The sequence below is a fragment of the Silene latifolia genome, chromosome 6 (genome assembly GCF_048544455.1).
Source record: "Silene latifolia isolate original U9 population chromosome 6, ASM4854445v1, whole genome shotgun sequence".
In the NCBI taxonomy this organism is placed as follows: domain Eukaryota; kingdom Viridiplantae; phylum Streptophyta; class Magnoliopsida; order Caryophyllales; family Caryophyllaceae; genus Silene; species Silene latifolia.
Genome location: NC_133531.1, coordinates 21,298,515 through 21,318,611, shown reverse-complemented (window position 1 = coordinate 21,318,611; position 20,097 = coordinate 21,298,515). Strand labels below are relative to the sequence as shown.

The 20,097-nt window shown below is 37.7% G+C and overlaps 4 protein-coding genes and 1 non-coding gene across 5 annotated transcripts; 2 read left to right on the top strand and 3 right to left on the bottom strand.

Annotated features, from left to right (window-relative positions):
* Positions 1-288: 288 nt before the first annotated feature.
* On the top strand, positions 289-2,444 carry LOC141586506 (benzyl alcohol O-benzoyltransferase-like). Its single transcript, XM_074407756.1, has 2 exons — positions 289-835; positions 1,295-2,444. The coding sequence occupies exons 1-2, from the start codon at positions 380-382 to the stop codon at positions 2,171-2,173; spliced, it is 1,335 nt and encodes a 444-aa protein (XP_074263857.1). The 5' UTR covers positions 289-379; the 3' UTR covers positions 2,174-2,444.
* Positions 2,445-4,063: 1,619 nt separating this feature from the next.
* On the bottom strand, positions 4,064-4,519 carry LOC141587735 (uncharacterized). Its single transcript, XM_074409204.1, has one exon. The coding sequence runs from the start codon at positions 4,517-4,519 to the stop codon at positions 4,064-4,066; it is 456 nt and encodes a 151-aa protein (XP_074265305.1).
* Positions 4,520-13,001: 8,482 nt separating this feature from the next.
* On the top strand, positions 13,002-13,108 carry LOC141589078 (small nucleolar RNA R71). Its single transcript, XR_012520032.1, has one exon. It is a non-coding gene; the product is annotated as a small nucleolar RNA R71 (small nucleolar RNA).
* Positions 13,109-15,609: 2,501 nt separating this feature from the next.
* On the bottom strand, positions 15,610-17,270 carry LOC141587734 (uncharacterized). The gene is made up of 2 exons (XM_074409203.1): positions 16,939-17,270; positions 15,610-16,813 (listed from the first exon to the last, which is right to left on the bottom strand). Exons 1-2 carry the CDS (start codon positions 17,268-17,270, stop codon positions 15,610-15,612), a joined length of 1,536 nt encoding a protein of 511 aa, XP_074265304.1.
* A 1,134-nt stretch (positions 17,271-18,404) lies between these two features.
* On the bottom strand, positions 18,405-19,207 carry LOC141587733 (uncharacterized). The gene is made up of 2 exons (XM_074409202.1): positions 18,987-19,207; positions 18,405-18,888 (listed from the first exon to the last, which is right to left on the bottom strand). Exons 1-2 carry the CDS (start codon positions 19,205-19,207, stop codon positions 18,405-18,407), a joined length of 705 nt encoding a protein of 234 aa, XP_074265303.1.
* Positions 19,208-20,097: the final 890 nt, after the last annotated feature.

Genomic DNA, 20,097 nt, shown 5'->3' with positions numbered 1-20,097 from the left:
CCACCTCTAACCGTGCATAACTCACCATTGTATAAATACAAATATTTGTACGATTGATAAATTAAATCGTCATAAATGGTGGAACCAATTTTCTGACACTTATGTGGTTTGTTTTCATTGATTTTGATATTTTTTGAACCGTTCTTTGTTGTTTGTTTTGTTTTATTTTAACTTTTTTCATAAGTGGAATAAATTTGCAATCCTACTGCCCAATGGCTAGGCAGCTCGTGTATGTTCATGGGCCATGCCATATTTCGAAATAACTCATGTGCGGATTAAATGTGCTATTTATGGAACTATAGTTCATACATAATCTTATCTACTTCATCTCACCAACAATCCAACACCACAACATATAACCACATTTCCTACAAAAATTATGGCTCTAATCATGGAACAAGGAATTACCCCCCTTGCCCTCAAGGTAACACGAGCAATGCCGGACATTGTATGTCCGGCTAAGCCTACACCCCGAGAGCAAAAACTGCTCTCAGACCTAGACGACCAGGAAGGGCTTCGTTTCCATATGCCAGCCATAATGTTTTATAAGGCTAATCCATTAATGGACGGGAAAGACCCGGTGAAGGTCATCAAAGATGCCCTAGCTAAGGCCCTTGTATTCTACTACCCATTTGCTGGCCGGCTCGTGGAAGGCACAAATCGTAAACTTGTTGTTGATTGTACGGGTGAGGGTGTGCCTTTCATTGAGGCCGAGGCTAATGTAAGTCTAGATGATTTCGGCCCTGAAATTCATCCTCCATTTCCTCTTGAGGATTTGTTGTATGATATTTCTGGTACTCATGACATTATTGGCACGCCTTTGCTCGTATTCCAGGTATAGTTGAAACTTATATATGGCCTCCAGTCTAATCCATCGGTAACATTGACCTTTTGAGTGGTATTCGAGTTGACATTTTGACTGTATTTTTCATCAATTATATAAGACCTTTTTAACTACAAAAATGTGCGTAATTTTCTGGAAAAAAACTGTTTCTTAACAAATCTAAATATGTTAGTGTACCTATTAAAATTTCGTAACCTAATCTACATTTTCGATCAAAGTTGACCTACACAAAGTAAATGTTAGCAATGAATTTGATTAGAGAAAGTACTACAATAACACTCAATACTGCCTCATATTCAGCCTAATGTTCCCCTTCTCTAATATATGTGAGGAGTACTATTATAATGAAAGGGAAACATTAGGCTGATGAGTAGGAGGAAGTGTATAATATATTTATATTTTTAACATTGTCCTGGATGACGGAAAATGATTATTATCTTCATGTCGTAGGTAACTCGACTTAAATGCGGTGGATTCATAGTAGCTCTACGAGCCAGCCACGCGATAACTGATGGTACGGGTATAATGCAACTCATGAATGCTGTAGGCGAAATGGGAAGGGGATTCACGACCCCATCCATCCTCCCAGTATGGGAAAGGGACCGTCTAACAGCGAGAAATCCCCCTCGCGTCACCTTCGACCACCACGAGTACGACCAACATGACACTACCAAAAACCACCACGCCAATGGTTACACTGGTCTAGTCCAACAAAGCATATTATTCGGCGCAACTCAGCTCGCGGCCCTTAGAACCCATGTCCCTCCACACATTAAAAAATATTCCACTTTTGACCTCCTAAGTGCATCTCTATGGCAGTGTCGTATCCGAGCCCTAGGACTCAAACCCGACGATGAAGTTCGCTTGATGTTTTCCGTGAATGCAAGAAATAAATTTGATCCGCCCTTAGGAAAGGGATACTATGGAAACGCATGCGCATTTCCGGTCGTGTGTGCAAAAGTTAACGATATATGTGACAACCAAATCGGGTATGTTTTGGAGCTCATAAGGAAGACAAAAGAGGAAATTAATGAGGAGTATATGAGGTCAACTATGGACCTTATGGTGACAAAGGATAGGCCACATTATTGTGTGTATCGGACGTACGACGTGTCGGATTTGAGGCATTTAGGGTTTACTGAGGTTGATTTTGGGTGGGGCAAACCCGTTTTCGGTGGTCCAGCTAGTTATGGATCTATACCCAATGCTAGCTTCTTCATCTCTTATAAGAATAGGGAAGGGGAGAGTATGATAATGGTGACTATTTCACTTCCTCATAAGGTAATGAAAGTTTTTCTTAAGGAGTTGCAAGGGATGCTTCAAGTTTAGTCCTAGCTAAAAGGGTATATTCCATGGGCGCGTTTTTTTTTTTTTGTTTTTTTTTTTTGTTTATGGTTTTTAAACGTGTGCTCTAAGGAAACACATTAATAAGCTTAATATAAAATCTTTTATATTAAGATTATTAATGTACTTTAAACCCTTAGTCATACGTTAGAAAAACCGTTTTTTATTACTGTTTTAATGGTTGTTTAATCGAATGGATTTGTCATCGTTGATACAAATACCGAAAAAATAAAGTGATTTCTTAATAACTTAAAAAGATGTCGCACTCACAAATTTTGGTAATTTGATATATTTTGGAGAAGTGTACGTGACTGAGATGCGGAGAAGTGTGCTGCTAGATTGAGATGCGGGGAAAATGACGAGGAAGAGTTCCAAATAAAGCATACTAGGCCTAATAATACAGGATCCTCTTAAAGTCACCTGATCAGGGCCGTCCTCGAGATTTCGGTGGCCCGGTTCAAAAGTTTAATATGAGGCCCGTATTATCGTAACTTTAGTTAAAGACAATCGACATTTACCCACAAATTTTAATATAGTATACAATAAATATTATTCTTACCATAGACACAAATATCTGTTTCATATAAATAAATGTCAAAAATCGTTTTTATTTTATTTCTGCATAATTTTTTAGAAATCAATAGTTTATTTATTGTCGAGATCATATAAAGATAGTACAAATGTAATAGGGATTTAAGGGTAGAAGTCTCAAATTGTAAAAGTCAACTGAAAATATTGAAATGAAGTTTATATACTAAAATAACAGTAAGTCTTTTAAGAGACCGTTTCTCTTAAAAATTTGTGCTAAACTAATTTGGAGCCACAAATTTTACCAAAGATAATAAGAAAGGAAAAAAATAGAATACAATTAAAGTCCCTCCCTATGAATTATTGAAAAACTAAATGATAATAGAATCTAAGAAAACTACACTAAAAAAAGTGATTAAATATATTAGTAGAATGTGGGCCTACGGCTTTAAAAAACCAAAAATGCTCAAAGTAGGAGTCGAACCCCAACAAATGCTATGGGAATTGACATAAAAAACATTGTACCATTATTAGTAGTATTATGTTACCCATTGTATTAACAATTATATGTTTCTAAACAAGCAAACGACTTGGGCCCCCAAAATTTTGAGGCCCAGTGCCATTGCACATAGAGCGCCTAGGCTTAGACGGGCCTGCACCTGATCTTATGTATTTTGCCACCTCATTTTCCATTATACCCTCAAAATACTTTAAATGAAGTTTACAAAATTAAGTGCATAATGGTCAACCTCACAAGTCACCACTAACCATGATAATGAGATAAGACAATTTGCGGATAACTTGAGCTTGACTTTGCTTATACGAGCTCGACTAGGGCTGGGGCTTGAGAGTTTAATAAGTCAAACCTAGCTGATGTTGGTTCGCCTCAAAAAGCGAGAGGTTTGGGTATTTAATCATGCAATGTGCCAAATTTCCTTATTTGTTGTTTATCCCAGTCTCAAAGGAGAGTCTGAGCCTAAGATTTTCACACTTTTTACCTCAGACTTGCAATAATATGCATGAAAAATAATTGGGTCTTAACAGTGGCGGATCTTGGATGATTTCATGACGGGGGCCGAAGAGAAAACTAGTACTATTTCGACTTGTTAAAAAGAGTCATGTAAACAACCTTATTAAAATTAATATATTATTAAAAAAAAGTCCTACAAGTCAAACAATACGCGACGGTCTTTGACGGATTTAAAATCGTCAATTATAGCGTCTAAACTAAAAGATTTTGAAATTTCTCTCTCAATATAAATAAACAGACTATCTGCAAGAAATTTATCATCCATCTTGTTGCGAAGCCTTGTCTTCATTAACTTCATTGCAGAAAACGCTCTTTCATCAAGGTTCTTGAGAAACAGGAAAAGTCAAGACAAGTCGTATTAATCTATCAAAAAGAAAATACACATCTAACTTTCCTGTCTCTGCTAAGTACTGACAAAGATCTTGAAGAGTTGACATATTTCTCAGTTTACCATCATTTTGTGCTTCACAAATAAAATGTTGCAATTGATATCTCAAATGAACCATTTCTTGTGATGTAAAATCTGATGGATAAAACTTCTCCACAAGGGTGCAAATTTGATCACAATCAAAATTTTTATATCCATTCTTAGGTTCCAACACTGATGTAAGTGTTAACAATTCCAATGCTCTGTCGCTGAACCTGCTATTCAATTCATGTAACTGTTTGTCAATTGCAACATAAAAAATGTCAATACGAAAGTGACGCTCCACTGTTATTTGATCTTGTTGATGACGAGCTCGACCTTTACGAGCTATATACATTGCATCCATTTCGGGTATCAAAATATCATGTTTTTGACAAAATAGATTCACTTCCTCTAGAAAGCTTTCCCATCGATCTTCTCTCAAATTTTGAATGAGAGACTTTGTGATTGAGACTAATTGATCGGAGCCATTTGGTGTTCACAATTAAGCATATGTGGTCGTTGGTCAATGGTCGATACAAAACACAATTTATACTTCACAAACAACTCTACAATTAGTAAAGAGGCAAGTAAAGGTCGGATCCCAAGGGACGGGTATTGAAATGAAGATTCTATTGTAACTAGCGGTGTCTAGGGGTGTCACAAATTGGGTTGATGTAGAAGGTTACTAAACTAAAATAGCAATGAAAATAAACTAACAAGGTAAATGAAATAAGGGTGTAAACAATTGATTAAAAGCACTAGGGTGTCATGGGTTCATAGGGGAATCATGGGATATGATCATACAAACATGTTCTCAAGTTATAAGCAAGCAATTATTGTTGTGATGGATTGAGTTGGGTTATATCTTACAATCCTAGGAAAGTTTGGGTCCCGGAGCCGAATCTCTTGGATTGTACAACACCTACAAGTCGACTTAATCTTCCCTACTTAACACATGCATGGTCTAACAAGACTCGAGTTGGGTTATGTCTTACAAGTCAAGTTGAAAGGATAGAAGATGATAGTAAATGCAAGGATTCATAGGCTTAGCATTTCATCAAATATAACATGTGCATGCATTAAGATCAAAACAAGCAAGCAAATAAGATATGAAAGCATATTAATTTAAGCATGAATCATTCCCATGTTGGTTTCCCCTAATCACCCATTAAACCCTAGCTAAGAGACTACTCACTCATTATCATATTGATCATGCTAGAAAGGTTGTCAATCATACTAACATAATAAAACATGATGAATAAATGAAAGTAATTAGTAATAATTAAAAAGGGATTAAGAGATTATACCTACTAATGATTCCAATAATAAAGCAAGAATAATAGAAGTACTTGAATCCTAGATTGAGAGGTTGTCAATCTCCCAATAATAACCCAAATAATCTTCAATTACCCAAAATAAAGTAAGAACAAGAGAGAGATTAAGGAACTAAAACTTGGATTAAAACTTGATTAATATTTGATTACAATATTGAAGAGAGATTTGATTGATATTAACTACACTAATTATTGATAAGAAGAACCTGCTCCTCTAATTAGACTAATGGGGTATTTATAGTGAGAATTAGGGAGGATGCATTAGGGTTAACTAAGGGCTAAACTAGTAATTACACTTTTAAGTTGAGCAAGGAGCCTCCAGGATTGTCCGAGAGAAGGGCTTCTTCATTTCGTAGCTTGAAGAACGAAATCGTTGGCTGTCTTGTGATCCGTGCGGCTGGGAGTCGGGACGGCCGGATCTGGGATGGACAATCCGAGCGGATCAAGGGACAAGACGCACGGATCGGCATGGGCAATCCGAGCGGATTCCTGGTGAGGACGCTCGGATTGGCGAGGACGGACGGATTCTCTACAATCCGTTCGGATTGTAGCTCAATGAGCTTTCCTTCTTCTTTTTCTTCCCTTTTCTTCATGAATTCCTTGGGGATTTCCTTGGGGACTCAAGGATCCTTTTCTCAACAATGCTCTTCTACTATGCTATGTACAAAGGCCTTCTAGTCTTGTCTCTCCTTGATGCTTGGTCATTGAATATGATCAATTTAGCCTTGTTTTGCCATGAAAATGCAAGATTCTTACTCCTTTCCTACCAAGGGATCAAAATCTCAAAGAATATGCAAAACAAAGAACTAAAGATAAGAAATGACCCAAATAGGTACTAAAAAGCATAGAAACAATGGTAATTCGGGGGCTAAATATGCGCCAATTATGGTCGCATCAAATATCCCCAAACCGAACCTTTGCTCGCCCCGAGTAAAGAGGTGACAAAGACTAGGACCAATACTAACCTAACCTAATAATAATAGCCGATATGAGACAATTAGCGGGTCTCACTCCGCCCCTTCAACTCACAACAAGACAACCATGAGGTAGGATGCCTTCTTGCAAGGCAAGGTGGGTCTTGCCAAAATGGCGACACATCCAAACATTAAGCACACAAAAACACATAATGGATGCATCTACAAAAAGAATAGCCACTTTCCTCATCTAAGTGGCGGAAATTATCTACAAGGGAAGCAATTCAAGGGTACACAATCCTTCATAGATGCAATTTGTTCAAACTACTAAGCCTAGAAGGATACCAATAAATCACCTCCAAAAGGTGTCAAGCTAGGGTACCTTTGTCCTCAATCGTTAAATGCTTTTGTCAAGAATAGACTCCCTATGGTGTTAGAAACACTGGAGGATCGCGGAATTCCCCTTCTTGCCTAGACAAGAAGAAGGGTCGTCCCCTCTCTACCATGCACAAAAATGGATACGATGGATAAAGGGATCGATAGATGTTTGAGTTTCATTTTGGGAGTTTGCTTTTGTTTTTGTTTTTCCCCCCGATTTCTTGTGGCATTTTGACTTTTTGAGAACACTTTCTTGCCATTTCTTTTTGATTTTTGGCATTTCAATACTTGATAACTTTTTTGCATTTCTTTTTGAACATTTTCAAAGTCACCCCAATTAGTAACGAGGGTGCCTTATTTTTGAAGCTTTAGGAGTTCTATTTTTTGCTCCTCTTTTCTTTTGATGCATTTTTGCAAACTTTCTTTCACTTTTCATTTCATTGAACTCAAATTGATTTCTTTTTGTTTTGTGCCCATTCCCTTTGATGACAAAAATGTATGGTAGAATATGGATGAATGATAGAAGTATGCATGGTTTCAAGGGTCACCTTGGAATAAACGGTAGCCAAGGAGTTATCACACCACAAGGTACTCTTGACTCGGCCTTAACCCATGGGTCAAAGGATACTAGCATGACACATCCTAGGGTGTTTTACAAGTATTCTAACAAGCAAAGTCTTAAGAATAAAAAGCATCTACTAGGGCCTATATACACTTGTCAAGCTTCCCAAATAGACGGTTTCGCAAAATTTTTCTAACGTGCAACTACATGCCATGATGCAACTAGCATATATACATCCTAATGCAAATGATTCTACCAACTAATATGCCAAATAATCTAAATGCAATCCTAAGTTCACATTGTTTTACCGCATCAATCAAAATAAAGCCACATAGTCATTAACATAAAGAGGAGAAAGGAGATTGGAAAGATCATACCATGCGGTCTTCAATATCCTCATGTCTCGGATGTGGCGTAGTCAATCAAAGTGAACAAGGATGAAACAAACACAATATATACAAGGACAATATATACAAAGGAAATGAACTTGTTTTTGGTTTTTTCAATTTTTCAAATTTTTATGATTTTTGAAATTTTTCAATTTTTTTGGTTTTTGAATAAAAGTTAAGAGTTAGAATTCCCATCCCCACACTAATATGGGCATTGTCCTCAATGGCCAAAATGATGGAAATTATGCAAAGAATGATGCATGATTTCTATACTAAATGCAATTCTACACTAAGCTATACTACATGATGCATGGTTTTTGTTATGACGGAGAGGATAATTTAAATTACCTCCCGTTGCGTATGCATTAACTTCCCCAAACCAAGCAAGACACTATTGCTAATGTCAAAGCATGGGGGAGTTCATGCACATGCTATGCTATGCATGAAACTAGATTGTCATTTTGGATTTTACAAAAGTGGGAACAATATAGAACACCTCAAAGGAACCGAGGTGTGAGTCCTTTGATGTTGCTAGGACTAAACCAACAATGATCAAAATGAAAATAAAATACAAAGAGATATAGACAAACCGTGGGAGAGTAGGAATCTCCAAGGCTAGTCTTCCATCATGCTACTATCATCACCACTTCCCTCATGAGAAGTGGTCACATTGCCACTTTCCTTGGCACTTTCTTCTTTGCTTTCTTCATCATCATCTTCCTCATCATTTTCTTCACCATCTTCACCATCTCCATTTGCTTCTTCCTCAATATTATCATCAATCTCCTCATCATTTCCAACAACCTCATTGTCTTCCACCACTTCCCTAGATGCACCCGGAAACAAAGCTTCTCTATCCGCCCAACTAGGCAAAGGACAAGATGGATCAAGGAGTCCTTGCCTAGCTAGATGTAGGAGGGGAGGATATTGAGCCAAATAAGCATTCTTCCGATCTTCATAAGCTTGCTTGTGCATGGCTTGCATAAGAAGAGTTACATAGTCTTTCCCAATTTCAACTCCTTGTGGTTTGAACTCTTCATAATCATAGGGGTAAGGTGGTATAACAATGGAAGAGGAGGGAGTTTCATGATCACCCTTTTGTTGTTGAATGATGTACTCGGCTTCTTCGGATAGGGGAAGTAAATAGTTGGTCCGGTGGACACTAAGACGGCAAATCTTTGCGGGTAAAGTGAATGATCGAGCCTCACTTGTAAGCCACCCATACTTGGTATCAAGGGAATTGTGAACAACCCACTTAAACTTGTTAATCAAGGTGGACATATCAATGAGATGGCCACCATCCTTAGCCTTGTACTTGCTATCCTTATTGAAATTAGGATCAAAGTGCTTGGCTAGGACCGTGACAAGGCCGCCATTAACAATTACGGTTTGACCCTTCTTCCCACTATCAATATGGAGCCATCTATCAACCAATAGCCTCAAAGAATTGTAAGGCTTGGTGTGAATTCTTCCAATATTCAAAGTTGATTCAAGGAGAATAAAATCGAGTCCCGTGAAATGATTGGTGTCTTTCCTAGCAATTATGGTATTTCCCACAACTTTGTGCCATATTCTTATGCCCGGATGATGGACCAAAAGAGCACGACAAGCTTTAAAATCTTCAAATTTCTTCCCGGAGATTGCCTCCCAAAGAGGCTCGGGATCATACTTCCCATATTGCTTATAGAATTTATGTTCATCGCTAAGACCCAAAATTCCACCCAATTCCTGAAAGGTAATGCGTCTACTAGTGTTAGCTAGACGAAACTCAATATTTTCCTATTCTCAACTTTTGTCACTTTTAAAGAACTTAAGAATTCCAAGACAAGGGAGGGGTATGTTACTTCCTCCATTTCAAACAATTTCTTTAAACCCATGGCATTGAAAAAGACTCTTGTTTGTTCAAGAATACCCAACTTCTCTAAAGCATCTTGGCATATGAATTTGGTGGATTGAATTTGTCTCATAGCAAACTTGACAAATGTATTTCTATGGGAGTCGGAAATGAATGTTACCTCCGGATAATGCAAGAGTCGATCAATTACCGGAGTAGAGGGCGATGCTTCCATAGGAATTTGTTGAGGTGGTTGCACTTCCAAGCTTGGTGTTGATACCACCATTGCCAAAGCTTTCTTCATTTGTAGAGCTTTTTGCCTTTGAGAGAGAGTTGTAGTCTTTGGTGCCTTTGTTGTCTTTGCCTTTGCTTTTGTTGCTCCCTTTGTTCTTGCCATTTGATGAGCTAACCAAATCTTCAATTTGTAGAATGCCCAAATCGATTTTGAAAGTGAAAGGCTTTGCCTTTATGAGAACAAAAATCAATTCAAAGGTGAAGATTTTGTTCTTGGTTTTGATTATTAATGAAGATGGAGTGATTGATTTGTTATTTGAAAGATGGTTTGATTTGATTTTGGTGAGTTTTGTTGAGGGTTTTTGTTTTTGAGATGGAGAGGATGAGGGTTTTGATGTTATGGGTAGTGTTTATGAGTGAATGAATGAATGAATGAAGGTGGGGTGGGTATTTAAAGAACTCGACAATGTTAGGACGCAGGGACAATCCGTGCGGATTAGGCGCAATCCGCTCGGATTCTTCAGCTTCAAATTTTCAAAAATCCCGCCTAGAGACGGGCGGATTGTCCATAAGACGGACGGATTCTGTGAGACGGGCGTCTTTCCAGAAATCCGCTCGGATTCTTCAACAGTCAAGAATTTTGCAGTTTTCAGCTCAGCCCAAGACGGGCGTCTTCTTAGCAGGACGCTCGGATCCTCTGTAGACGGGCGGATTCTCAGGAATCCGCTCGGATTGGTCCTTGTGTACACGGATTCAGGTCCATCCGTGCACCAACGCATTCCCTTATCATTCTTTCTTTCTTTCTTTCAAATCTTGTGTTCTTCATTGTGGGGGCACTACTAAGGCATGAATAGCCTAGGCAATTGCCATCCCCACACTAAGGTAAAGCACTACACATCAATTAAAATCATTAGTCCCTCCCTCACTTCTCTCTTTTCATGACAATTATTTTGATCAAAGTAAAAATAAATCCAAAAATGACAAAAAAAATGCAATGCAAAAATTAAATGTAAGTTAGGGAGTTAGAAATATTTACAAGTGGTGGTTTAGGGAGGACTCCACCAAACTCTCATTCTTGATGAGATGTCAAGGAGGCATGTTCAAGGTGTTGTTGATGTTGCTCAACACCTCGAAGAAGTAATTAAAAGCTTGTTCATTGTTATGGTAGAGGTCCTCAATAGACCGTGGTTCTTGTTGTTGATCATGATCGATGGCATGCCCAATGTAGGGATTAAAGATCCCTTCAAATTCGTCGTCCCAAAGACCACAAACTTCATTGAGTTGATCATTGAAAATCTCTTGCTTGGATGGAGACAACTCTCCCAATTTCTTCTTTTGGCCAATGAGGCCATCATCTTCTTCCTTGGTTGATTTTGATGAGCTTTGCAAGCTCTCCTTGTCACAATTCACTTGCTCTTTGAATGGAGCATCTTCAACTTTCTTCCTCCATTGGAGTTCCGATTTCTTCTTCTCATCTTTCCGGCTATAATGATCAATCATGAAACATGGCTCATGCAAATGAGGAGCTCTCATGGTCTTGTCAAGATTAAAAGTTATGCTTTCATCTCCCACTTCTAGAGTGAGCTCTCCATGTTTCACATCAATCACCGCACCCGCGGTGTGTAGAAAGGTCTTCCTAAGATGATTGGAATGTTGGAATCTTCCTCCATATCAACAATGACAAAGTCCACCGGGATGAAAAACTTCCCAATTCGCACGGGGACATCTTCCCATATCCCTAGCGGTGTCTTCGTCGATCTATCGGCCATTTGAAGAGTGATATTGGTACATTTAAGCTCTCCCATTCCCAACCTTTTACTTACCGAGTACGGCATGACACTCACACTAGCCCCTAGATCACATAAGGCTTTGTTGATCGTTGTGTCGCCAATGGTACACGGTATTGAGAAGCTTCCCGGATCCTTTAACTTTGGAGGTGAACTCCCTTGAAGTATGGCACTACTCACCTTAGTGAAGGCGATAGTCTCAAGTTTCCGGATCGACTTCTTCTTTGTGAGGATATCTTTCATGTACTTTGCATAGGCCGGAACGTGATTGATTAATTCCGTGAAAGGAATTGAGACTTCTAAGTTCTTCACAATTTCCATGAACTTTCCAAGTTGATCATCAAATTTAGGCTTGGCTTGACGACTTGGAAAAGGAAGTCTAATCACAATGGGTTCCTTTTCTTTGGCTTTGTCTTCATTTTTCTTTGAACTTTCTTCTTTTGATGATTCCCCTTCTTTGGGACTTTGCACCACAACTTCATTCTCACTAGCTCTCACAACTTCATCCTCAACTTGCTCCTTCGGTGCTTCATACCTTGTACCACTTCTCAAGTGAATGGCACTAACCGTTTCATGTCTAGGGGGATTACCTTGAGGTGGTAATTGCCCCTTTTGTCTTTGTGAGCTCGAAGATGCTAGTTGGGTCAATTGTGTTTCCAACATCTTGGTGTGAGCTAGAATGTTGTTGATGGTGGTGTCTTTTGCTTGGCTATCTTTTTGCATTTGGGTGAAAAATTCTTGTTGATTCTTTTGCATTTGAAGGACCGCTTTTTGGACATCAAAACTTTGGTCATTGTGGTGATTGTATGGATTTTGATTTTGGTAACCTTGGTTTTGATTGAAAAAGGGTCTTTGGTTTTGATTTCTCATGGGTGGTGGAGTGTATGTTGTTTGAGGGTTTTGGACATTTTGGCTTTTGTATGAGAGATTTGGATGGAACTTGGTGTTTTCATTGTAAAAATTTGAATAAGGGGTACCGCTTTTGTAAGCTTGGAAAGCATTGACTTGCTCGGTTGTTCCCCTACATTCACTTGAGTCATGACCTAAGGTTCCACAATTCTCACATATCCCGCTTGGGATTGATGAGGATGCCGTCATGGCATGGACATGATGCTTTGATGATTTTGAGCTTTCCTCAAGTCTAGCCATAGCTTGTTCAAACTTCAAGTTGATTGTATCAATGTGAGCACTAAGTTGAGCACCCAATTGAGTAACGGTGTCCACTTCATACTTTCCTCTAGTAGCTTTGCGAGGCCTACTATATTGCGAATTATGGACCGCCATTTCCTCAATCTTGTTCCATGTTTGATTGTCATCAACTTCGGTGAACATTCCATTTGATCCCATATTGAGGATGTTCCTTGAATCTTCATATAAACCATTCCAAAATTGTTGCACTAAAAACCATTCGCTAAGTCCATGGTGAGGACATGAGCGACAAATACCTTTGAACCGCTCCCAAGCTTCATACAAAGATTCTTCATCCCTTTGCTTAAAACCCGTAATTTGAGCTCTTAGCATATTGGTCTTTTCCGGTGGGTAGAATTTTTTGTAGAAAGCTAGAGCTAGCTTCTTCCAAGAATCTATTCCAAGGGTGGCCTTATCAAGGCTCTTCAACCATTGCTTTGCGGTGCCGATTAATGAAAAAGGAAATAAGACCCATCTTATTTGGTCTTGAGTCACGCCCGTTTGAGAGATAGCTTCACAATAATCACAAAATGTTTCCATATGAGAATGAGGGTCCTCACTAGGCATTCCCCCGAATTGGCTCCTCTCAACTAGTTGGATGAAGGCGGACTTGGCAATAAAGTTTCCGGTAAGATGTTGTGGGGTAGGAGTACCGTTTGGTAGATCCTCCTCGGTGGGTATAGAGTGTGACGAGAATTTAGGCATTGTAGGTGGATTTTGTGTGGTATTGTTTAATGGGTTCTCTTCTCCTTCTATTGCGAAAGGATTGACAAACTCACTAGTGGGTTGAACAACTTCACCAACACCTCCCAAATTCCTCCTAACAAGTCTCCTATTATTCGTCAAGGTTCTTTCGATTTCACGGTCAAAAGGTAACAAATCTCTTTGTATCCTTCTAGACATGCAAAATATCAAACAACTCAAAAACAATTAGAACAAACCTTGAGGAGTTTTACTTCCCAAGGTGAAAAAGACACAACTAAAAACAATAAAAGAAATCTTAAATCAATTAAACACCGTCCCAACAACGGCGCCATTTTTGATCGGAGCCATTTGGTGTTCACAATTAAGCATATGTGGTCGTTGGTCAATGGTCGATACAAAACACAATTTATACTTCACAAACAACTCTACAATTAGTAAAGAGGCAAGTAAAGGTCGGATCCCAAGGGACGGGTATTGAAATGAAGATTCTATTGTAACTAGCGGTGTCTAGGGGTGTCACAAATTGGGTTGATGTAGAAGGTTACTAAACTAAAATAGCAATGAAAATAAACTAACAAGGTAAATGAAATAAGGGTGTAAACAATTGATTAAAAGCACTAGGGTGTCATGGGTTCATAGGGGAATCATGGGATATGATCATACAAACATGTTCTCAAGTTATAAGCAAGCAATTATTGTTGTGATGGATTGAGTTGGGTTATATCTTACAATCCTAGGAAAGTTTGGGTTCCGGAGCCGAATCTCTTGGATTGTACAACACCTACAAGTCGACTTAATCTTCCCTACTTAACACATGCATGGTCTAACAAGACTCGAGTTGGGTTATGTCTTACAAGTCAAGTTGAAAGGATAGAAGATGATAGTAAATGCAAGGATTCATAGGCTTAGCATTTCATCAAATATAACATGTGCATGCATTAAGATCAAAACAAGCAAGCAAATAAGATATGAAAGCATATTAATTTAAGCATGAATCATTCCCCATGTTGGTTTCCCCTAATCACCCATTAAACCCTAGCTAAGAGACTACTCACTCATTATCATATTGATCATGCTAGAAAGGTTGTCAATCATACTAACATAATAAAACATGATGAATAAATGAAAGTAATTAGTAATAATTAAAAAGGGATTAAGAGATTATACCTACTAATGATTCCAATAATAAAGCAAGAATAATAGAAGTACTTGAATCCTAGATTGAGAGGTTGTCAATCTCCCAATAATAACCCAAATAATCTTCAATTACCCAAAATAAAGTAAGAACAAGAGAGAGATTAAGGAACTAAAACTTGGATTAAAACTTGATTAATATTTGATTACAATATTGAAGAGAGATTTGATTGATATTAACTACACTAATTATTGATAAGAAGAACCTGCTCCTCTAATTAGACTAATGGGGTATTTATAGTGAGAATTAGGGAGGATGCATTAGGGTTAACTAAGGGCTAAACTAGTAATTACACTTTTTAAATTGAGCAAGGAGCCTCCGGGATTGTCCGAGAGAAGGGCTTCTTCATTTCGTAGCTTGAAGAACGAAACCGTCTTTGTCTTTGTGATCCGTGCGGGGCCGGGAGTCGGGACGGCCGGATTCTCGATGGACAATCCGAGCGGATCAAGGGACAAGACGCACGGATCGGGCATGGGCAATCCGAGCGGATTCTGGTGAGGACGCTCGATCGGGCGAGGACGGACGGATTCTCTACAATCCGTTCGGATTGTAGCTCAAGACTTTCCTTCTTCTTTTTCTTCCCTTTTCTTCATGAATTCCTTGGGGATTTCCTTGGGGACTCAAGGATCCTTTTCTCAACAATGCTCTTCTACTATGCTATGTACAAAGGCCTTCTAGTCTTGTCTCTCCTTGATGCTTGGTCATTGAATATGATCAATTTAGCCTTGTTTTGCCATGAAAATGCAAGATTCTTACTCCTTTCCTACCAAGGGATCAAAATCTCAAAGAATATGCAAAACAAAGAACTAAAGATAAGAAATGACCCAAATAGGTACTAAAAAGCATAGAAACAATGGTAATTCGGGGGCTAAATATGCGCCAATTATGGTCGCATCACTAATTTCACTGCATTAACAATGTCTTGAGATTTTTTTTACAATGCTTGACAAAGAACATCAGTAATGCCCAACAATTCTTTCATCAAATGTGAAATAAACACAAACTCATAGGAAATCATGAGATTTAAAGCAACATCGGCATCTCCACGTTGATTAGAAGTGCATGATTTATCAACCATAATTCGCTCTAAGACTAAAATTGTTGCATCAAACATATTAAGCAAGCTGTGAATTGATTGAAGATGTGAGGCCCAACGAGTGTCACCAGCTCGTTTCAATGTACCAATTTGATTAGCACCTCGACCAGTTTCAAGTTGACCACTTAATAAGAGATCTTCAATTTCATCCGTTTTCCTTGCTTGTAACTCATCATGCCGTTTTGGAGAGGAATTAATAGTATTGATGATAAAATTTAAATTCGAAAAGAACTGATGAACCGAACTTACCTCTTTAGATGCAGCAACCAATTCGAGTTGCAAACGATGAGCAAAACAATGAACATAGTAAGCATATGGACAATCAGCTAGAAATAAAGCTTGAAGGCCATTCCACTCTCCTCTCATGTTGCTGGCACCATCGTATCCTTGACCATGAATGTTTTCAACAAGAAGATTATGCTCTTTTAGAACTAAGCACAACTCCCTTTTAAGTGTTGTCGCTGAGGTGTCGTTTACACGTACTAGTTGCAAAAATCGCTCCCTAATTGACCCATTTTTGTCAACAAATCTCAAGACTATAGCCATTTGCTCTCTCCTAGCTTCATCACGAGCCTCATCTACAATGATGCAAAATTTAGATTCCCCAATTTCTTCTCGAATGTGGTTGCGAACTTTGGCTGATATAATTTGTAATATCTCTTTTTGGATTGACGATGCAACATATTTGGCATTATAATCAGGATTCTCAATGGCTTTTGAAACTTCATCATTATATCTAGCAAAAGCTTTTCGAAACTCTAAGAAATTTCCTTGATTTTCTGAAGTTTTCGACTCATCATGACCTCTTAAAGGGCAAGACTGTAAGGTTAACAACCTCACTACATCAATTGAGGTCCTTAGACGTAGCCGATTTCTTTTAATTTGTTCTTCTCCTTGTGCAATCAAAGCATGACGAATATGTCCACCGTCATTCAAAAGATCAAGTTTAGCTCTCACAGAGTTATTATGTGCCGACCAAGGACTTCCACCCACGTGAGTGATAAATGGACAATTATTTCCATCATTGACTTTCTTCCAATTGCTAAACCCAACCATAGTAAAAGTTTTTGTATTAGGATTAGGTTTATTTGAAAATAAATAGCAGAGTAAACAAAATGCAAAGATCTTGGGAAGGTGAATACTCTAGCCATCAGAAACTTTTTATACCACGAAGACCGAAATCGACGATGACTATCAGGACCTGAAAATGAAAAACTTTTTAATATAGGCTGATAAGGCTTCAATTTTAAATAAGCCCTCCGTATTTGGTCCCGCTTCTCATATGGGTAATCCCACATAGGTATGCGTAATCCTGGATCACGCTCCAAAGACGAAAGAAGGTCCTCATTCTCCTCAGTTTCAGTTCTTTGTGTTTCAAATGTGTTTTGCTCAATAGCCGGAGTTGATGATTCAGGCATAACTTCTTCATCAGTTGTAGTAGTAGCAGGCTCTGGTTCTTTTCGTTTAAGGAAGTTCAAAAGATTTGTTTGCTTACTCATTGTCCCTAGTATAATAATGTCAAGTGTGTATCAATATATAGTTTTATACTTTTTTGGCATAATACTATAGTATTATATTCTAAATTTCTAATATATAATGAAAAGTTCTAATAAAATGCTATGAAGTAATCGCATAACAAAATGAGTATCAAATCGAATCAGCTATTAAGTGCAGGTCTAATTTTTTCCAATTAACTAACTAACATTAAACAAATGTATCGAAATTCTAATAAAATACTATTTGGTAATTGCATATTAACAAATCTATCATGATTCATGAGTTTATAATAGAAAAGTGACAATGAATTATGAATAAACATACAATTAAAGAACAAAGTAATGAGATCTGACCTTTTCAAATTGACTAATTGTTGAAACTTGATAAAATTCCAGAAATTTGACAAGAATAAAATCCCCAAATTCCCAAAATCCCAATTGCACTTCAGATAAATCTCGACAGATAAATGAAAGGATTGTAGTACTACTTTGTTTGCTTTGTTGGTATCACAAACTAAGCCTTATGACTATTTATAATTTTATATGCAATATAATCGATTGTTTTTTGTGTTTTTGGAAAAACCATAGGTTAAATAGTTAAATACCATAAATATCTATAGGTTAATTGCTATAGAGTACTGACTCCTAGGAATCTAGGATAATACTTTGCTGCGTAAAAGTGGAAATAATATTGGGTTTAGGAATTATTTAATTATTTTTTGAAAGTGATGTCACCACTTTAAAACTTTCAGCCTTCCAATTTTGCGCACAATTTCTTTTCCATATTTTTAGGGGGGGCCACTAGATAAGTCCTATAATATTTTTATATTAAAAGTTAATATCCTCTTTGTATTATGTGAGAATCTTTGGGGGCCTGGCCCCCGTGCTTACAAGTGAAAATTCGCCACCGCTTTGTGAATTGATTGAAGATGTGAGGCCCAACGAGTGTCACCAGCTCGTTTCAATGTACCAATTTGATTAGCACCTCGACCAGTTTCAAGTTGACCACTTAATAAGAGATCTTCAATTTCAGCCGTTTTCCTTGCTTGTAACTCATCATGCCGTTTTGGAGAGGAATTAATAGTATTGATGATAAAATTTAAATTCGAAAAGAACTGATGAACCGAACTTACCTCTTTAGATGCAAAGAACCAATGCGAGTTGCAAACGATGAGCAAAACAATGAACATAGTAAGCATATGGACAATCAGCTAGAAATAAAGCTTGAAGGCCATTCCACTCTCCTCTCATGTTGCTGGCACCATCGTATCCTTGACCATGAATGTTTTCAACAAGAAGATTATGCTCTTTTAGAACTAAGCACAACTCCCTTTTAAGTGTTGTCGCTGAGGTGTCGTTTACACGTACTAGTTGCAAAAATTGCTCCCTAATTGACCCATTTTTGTCAACAAATCTCAAGACTATAGCCATTTGCTCTCTCCTAGCTTCATCACGAGCCTCATCTACAATGATGCAAAATTTAGATTCCCCAATTTCTTCTCGAATGTGGTTGCGAACTTTGGCTGATATAATTTGTAATATCTCTTTTTGGATTGACGATGCAACATATTTGGCATTATAATCAGGATTCTCAATGGCTTTTGAAACTTCATCATTATATCTAGCAAAAGCTTTTCGAAACTCTAAGAAATTTCCTTGATTTTCTCAAGTTTTCGACTCATCATGACCTCTCAAAGGGCAAGACAGAAGGTTAACAACCTCACTACATCAATTGAGGTCCTTAGACGTAGCCGATTTCTTTTAATTTGTTCTTCTCCTTGTGCAATCAAAGCATGACGAATATGTCCACGGTCATTCAAAAGATCAAGTTTAGCTCTCACAGAGTTATTATGTGCCGAACAAGGACTTCCACCCACGTGAGTGATAAATGGACAATTATTTCCATCATTGACTTTCTTCCAATTGCTAAACCCAACCATAGTAAAAGTTTTTGTATTAGGATTAGGTTTATTTGAAAATAAATAGCGAGTAAACAAAATGCAGATCTTGGGAAGGTGAATACTCTAGCCGGATCAGAAACTTTTATACCACGAAGACCGAAATCGACGACGATGACTATCAGGACTCGAAAATGAAAAACTTTTTAATATAGGCTGATAAGGCTTCAATTTTAAATAAGCCCTCCGTATTTGGTCCCGCTTCTCATATGGGTAATCCCACATAGGTATGCGTAATCCTGGATCACGCTCCAAAGACGAAAGAAGGTCCTCATTCTCCTCGATTTTGATTCTTTGTGTTTCAAATGTGTTTTGCTCAATAGCGAGTTGATGATTCAGGCATAACTTCTTCATCGATTGTAGTAGTAGCAGCTCGGTTCTTTTCGTTTAAGGAAGTTCAAAAGATTTGTTTGCTTACTCATTGTCCCTAGTATAATAATGTCAAGTGTGTATCAATATATAGTTTTATACTTTTTTGGCATAATACTATAGTATTATATTCTAAATTTCTAATATATAATGAAAAGTTCTAATAAAATGCTATGAAGTAATCGCATAACAGTATCAAATCGAATCACTATTAAGTGCGATCTAATTTTTTCCAATTAACTAACTAACATTAAACAAATGTATCGAAATTCTAATAAAATACTATTTGGTAATTGCATATTAACAAATCTATCATGATTCATGAGTTTATAATAGAAAAGTGACAATGAATTATGAATAAACATACAATTAAAGAACAAAGTAATGAGATCTGACCTTTTCAAATTGACTAATTGTTGAAACTTGATAAAATTCCAGAAATTTGACAAGAATAAAATCCCCAAATTCCCAAAATCCCAATTGCACTTCAAATAGATAAATCT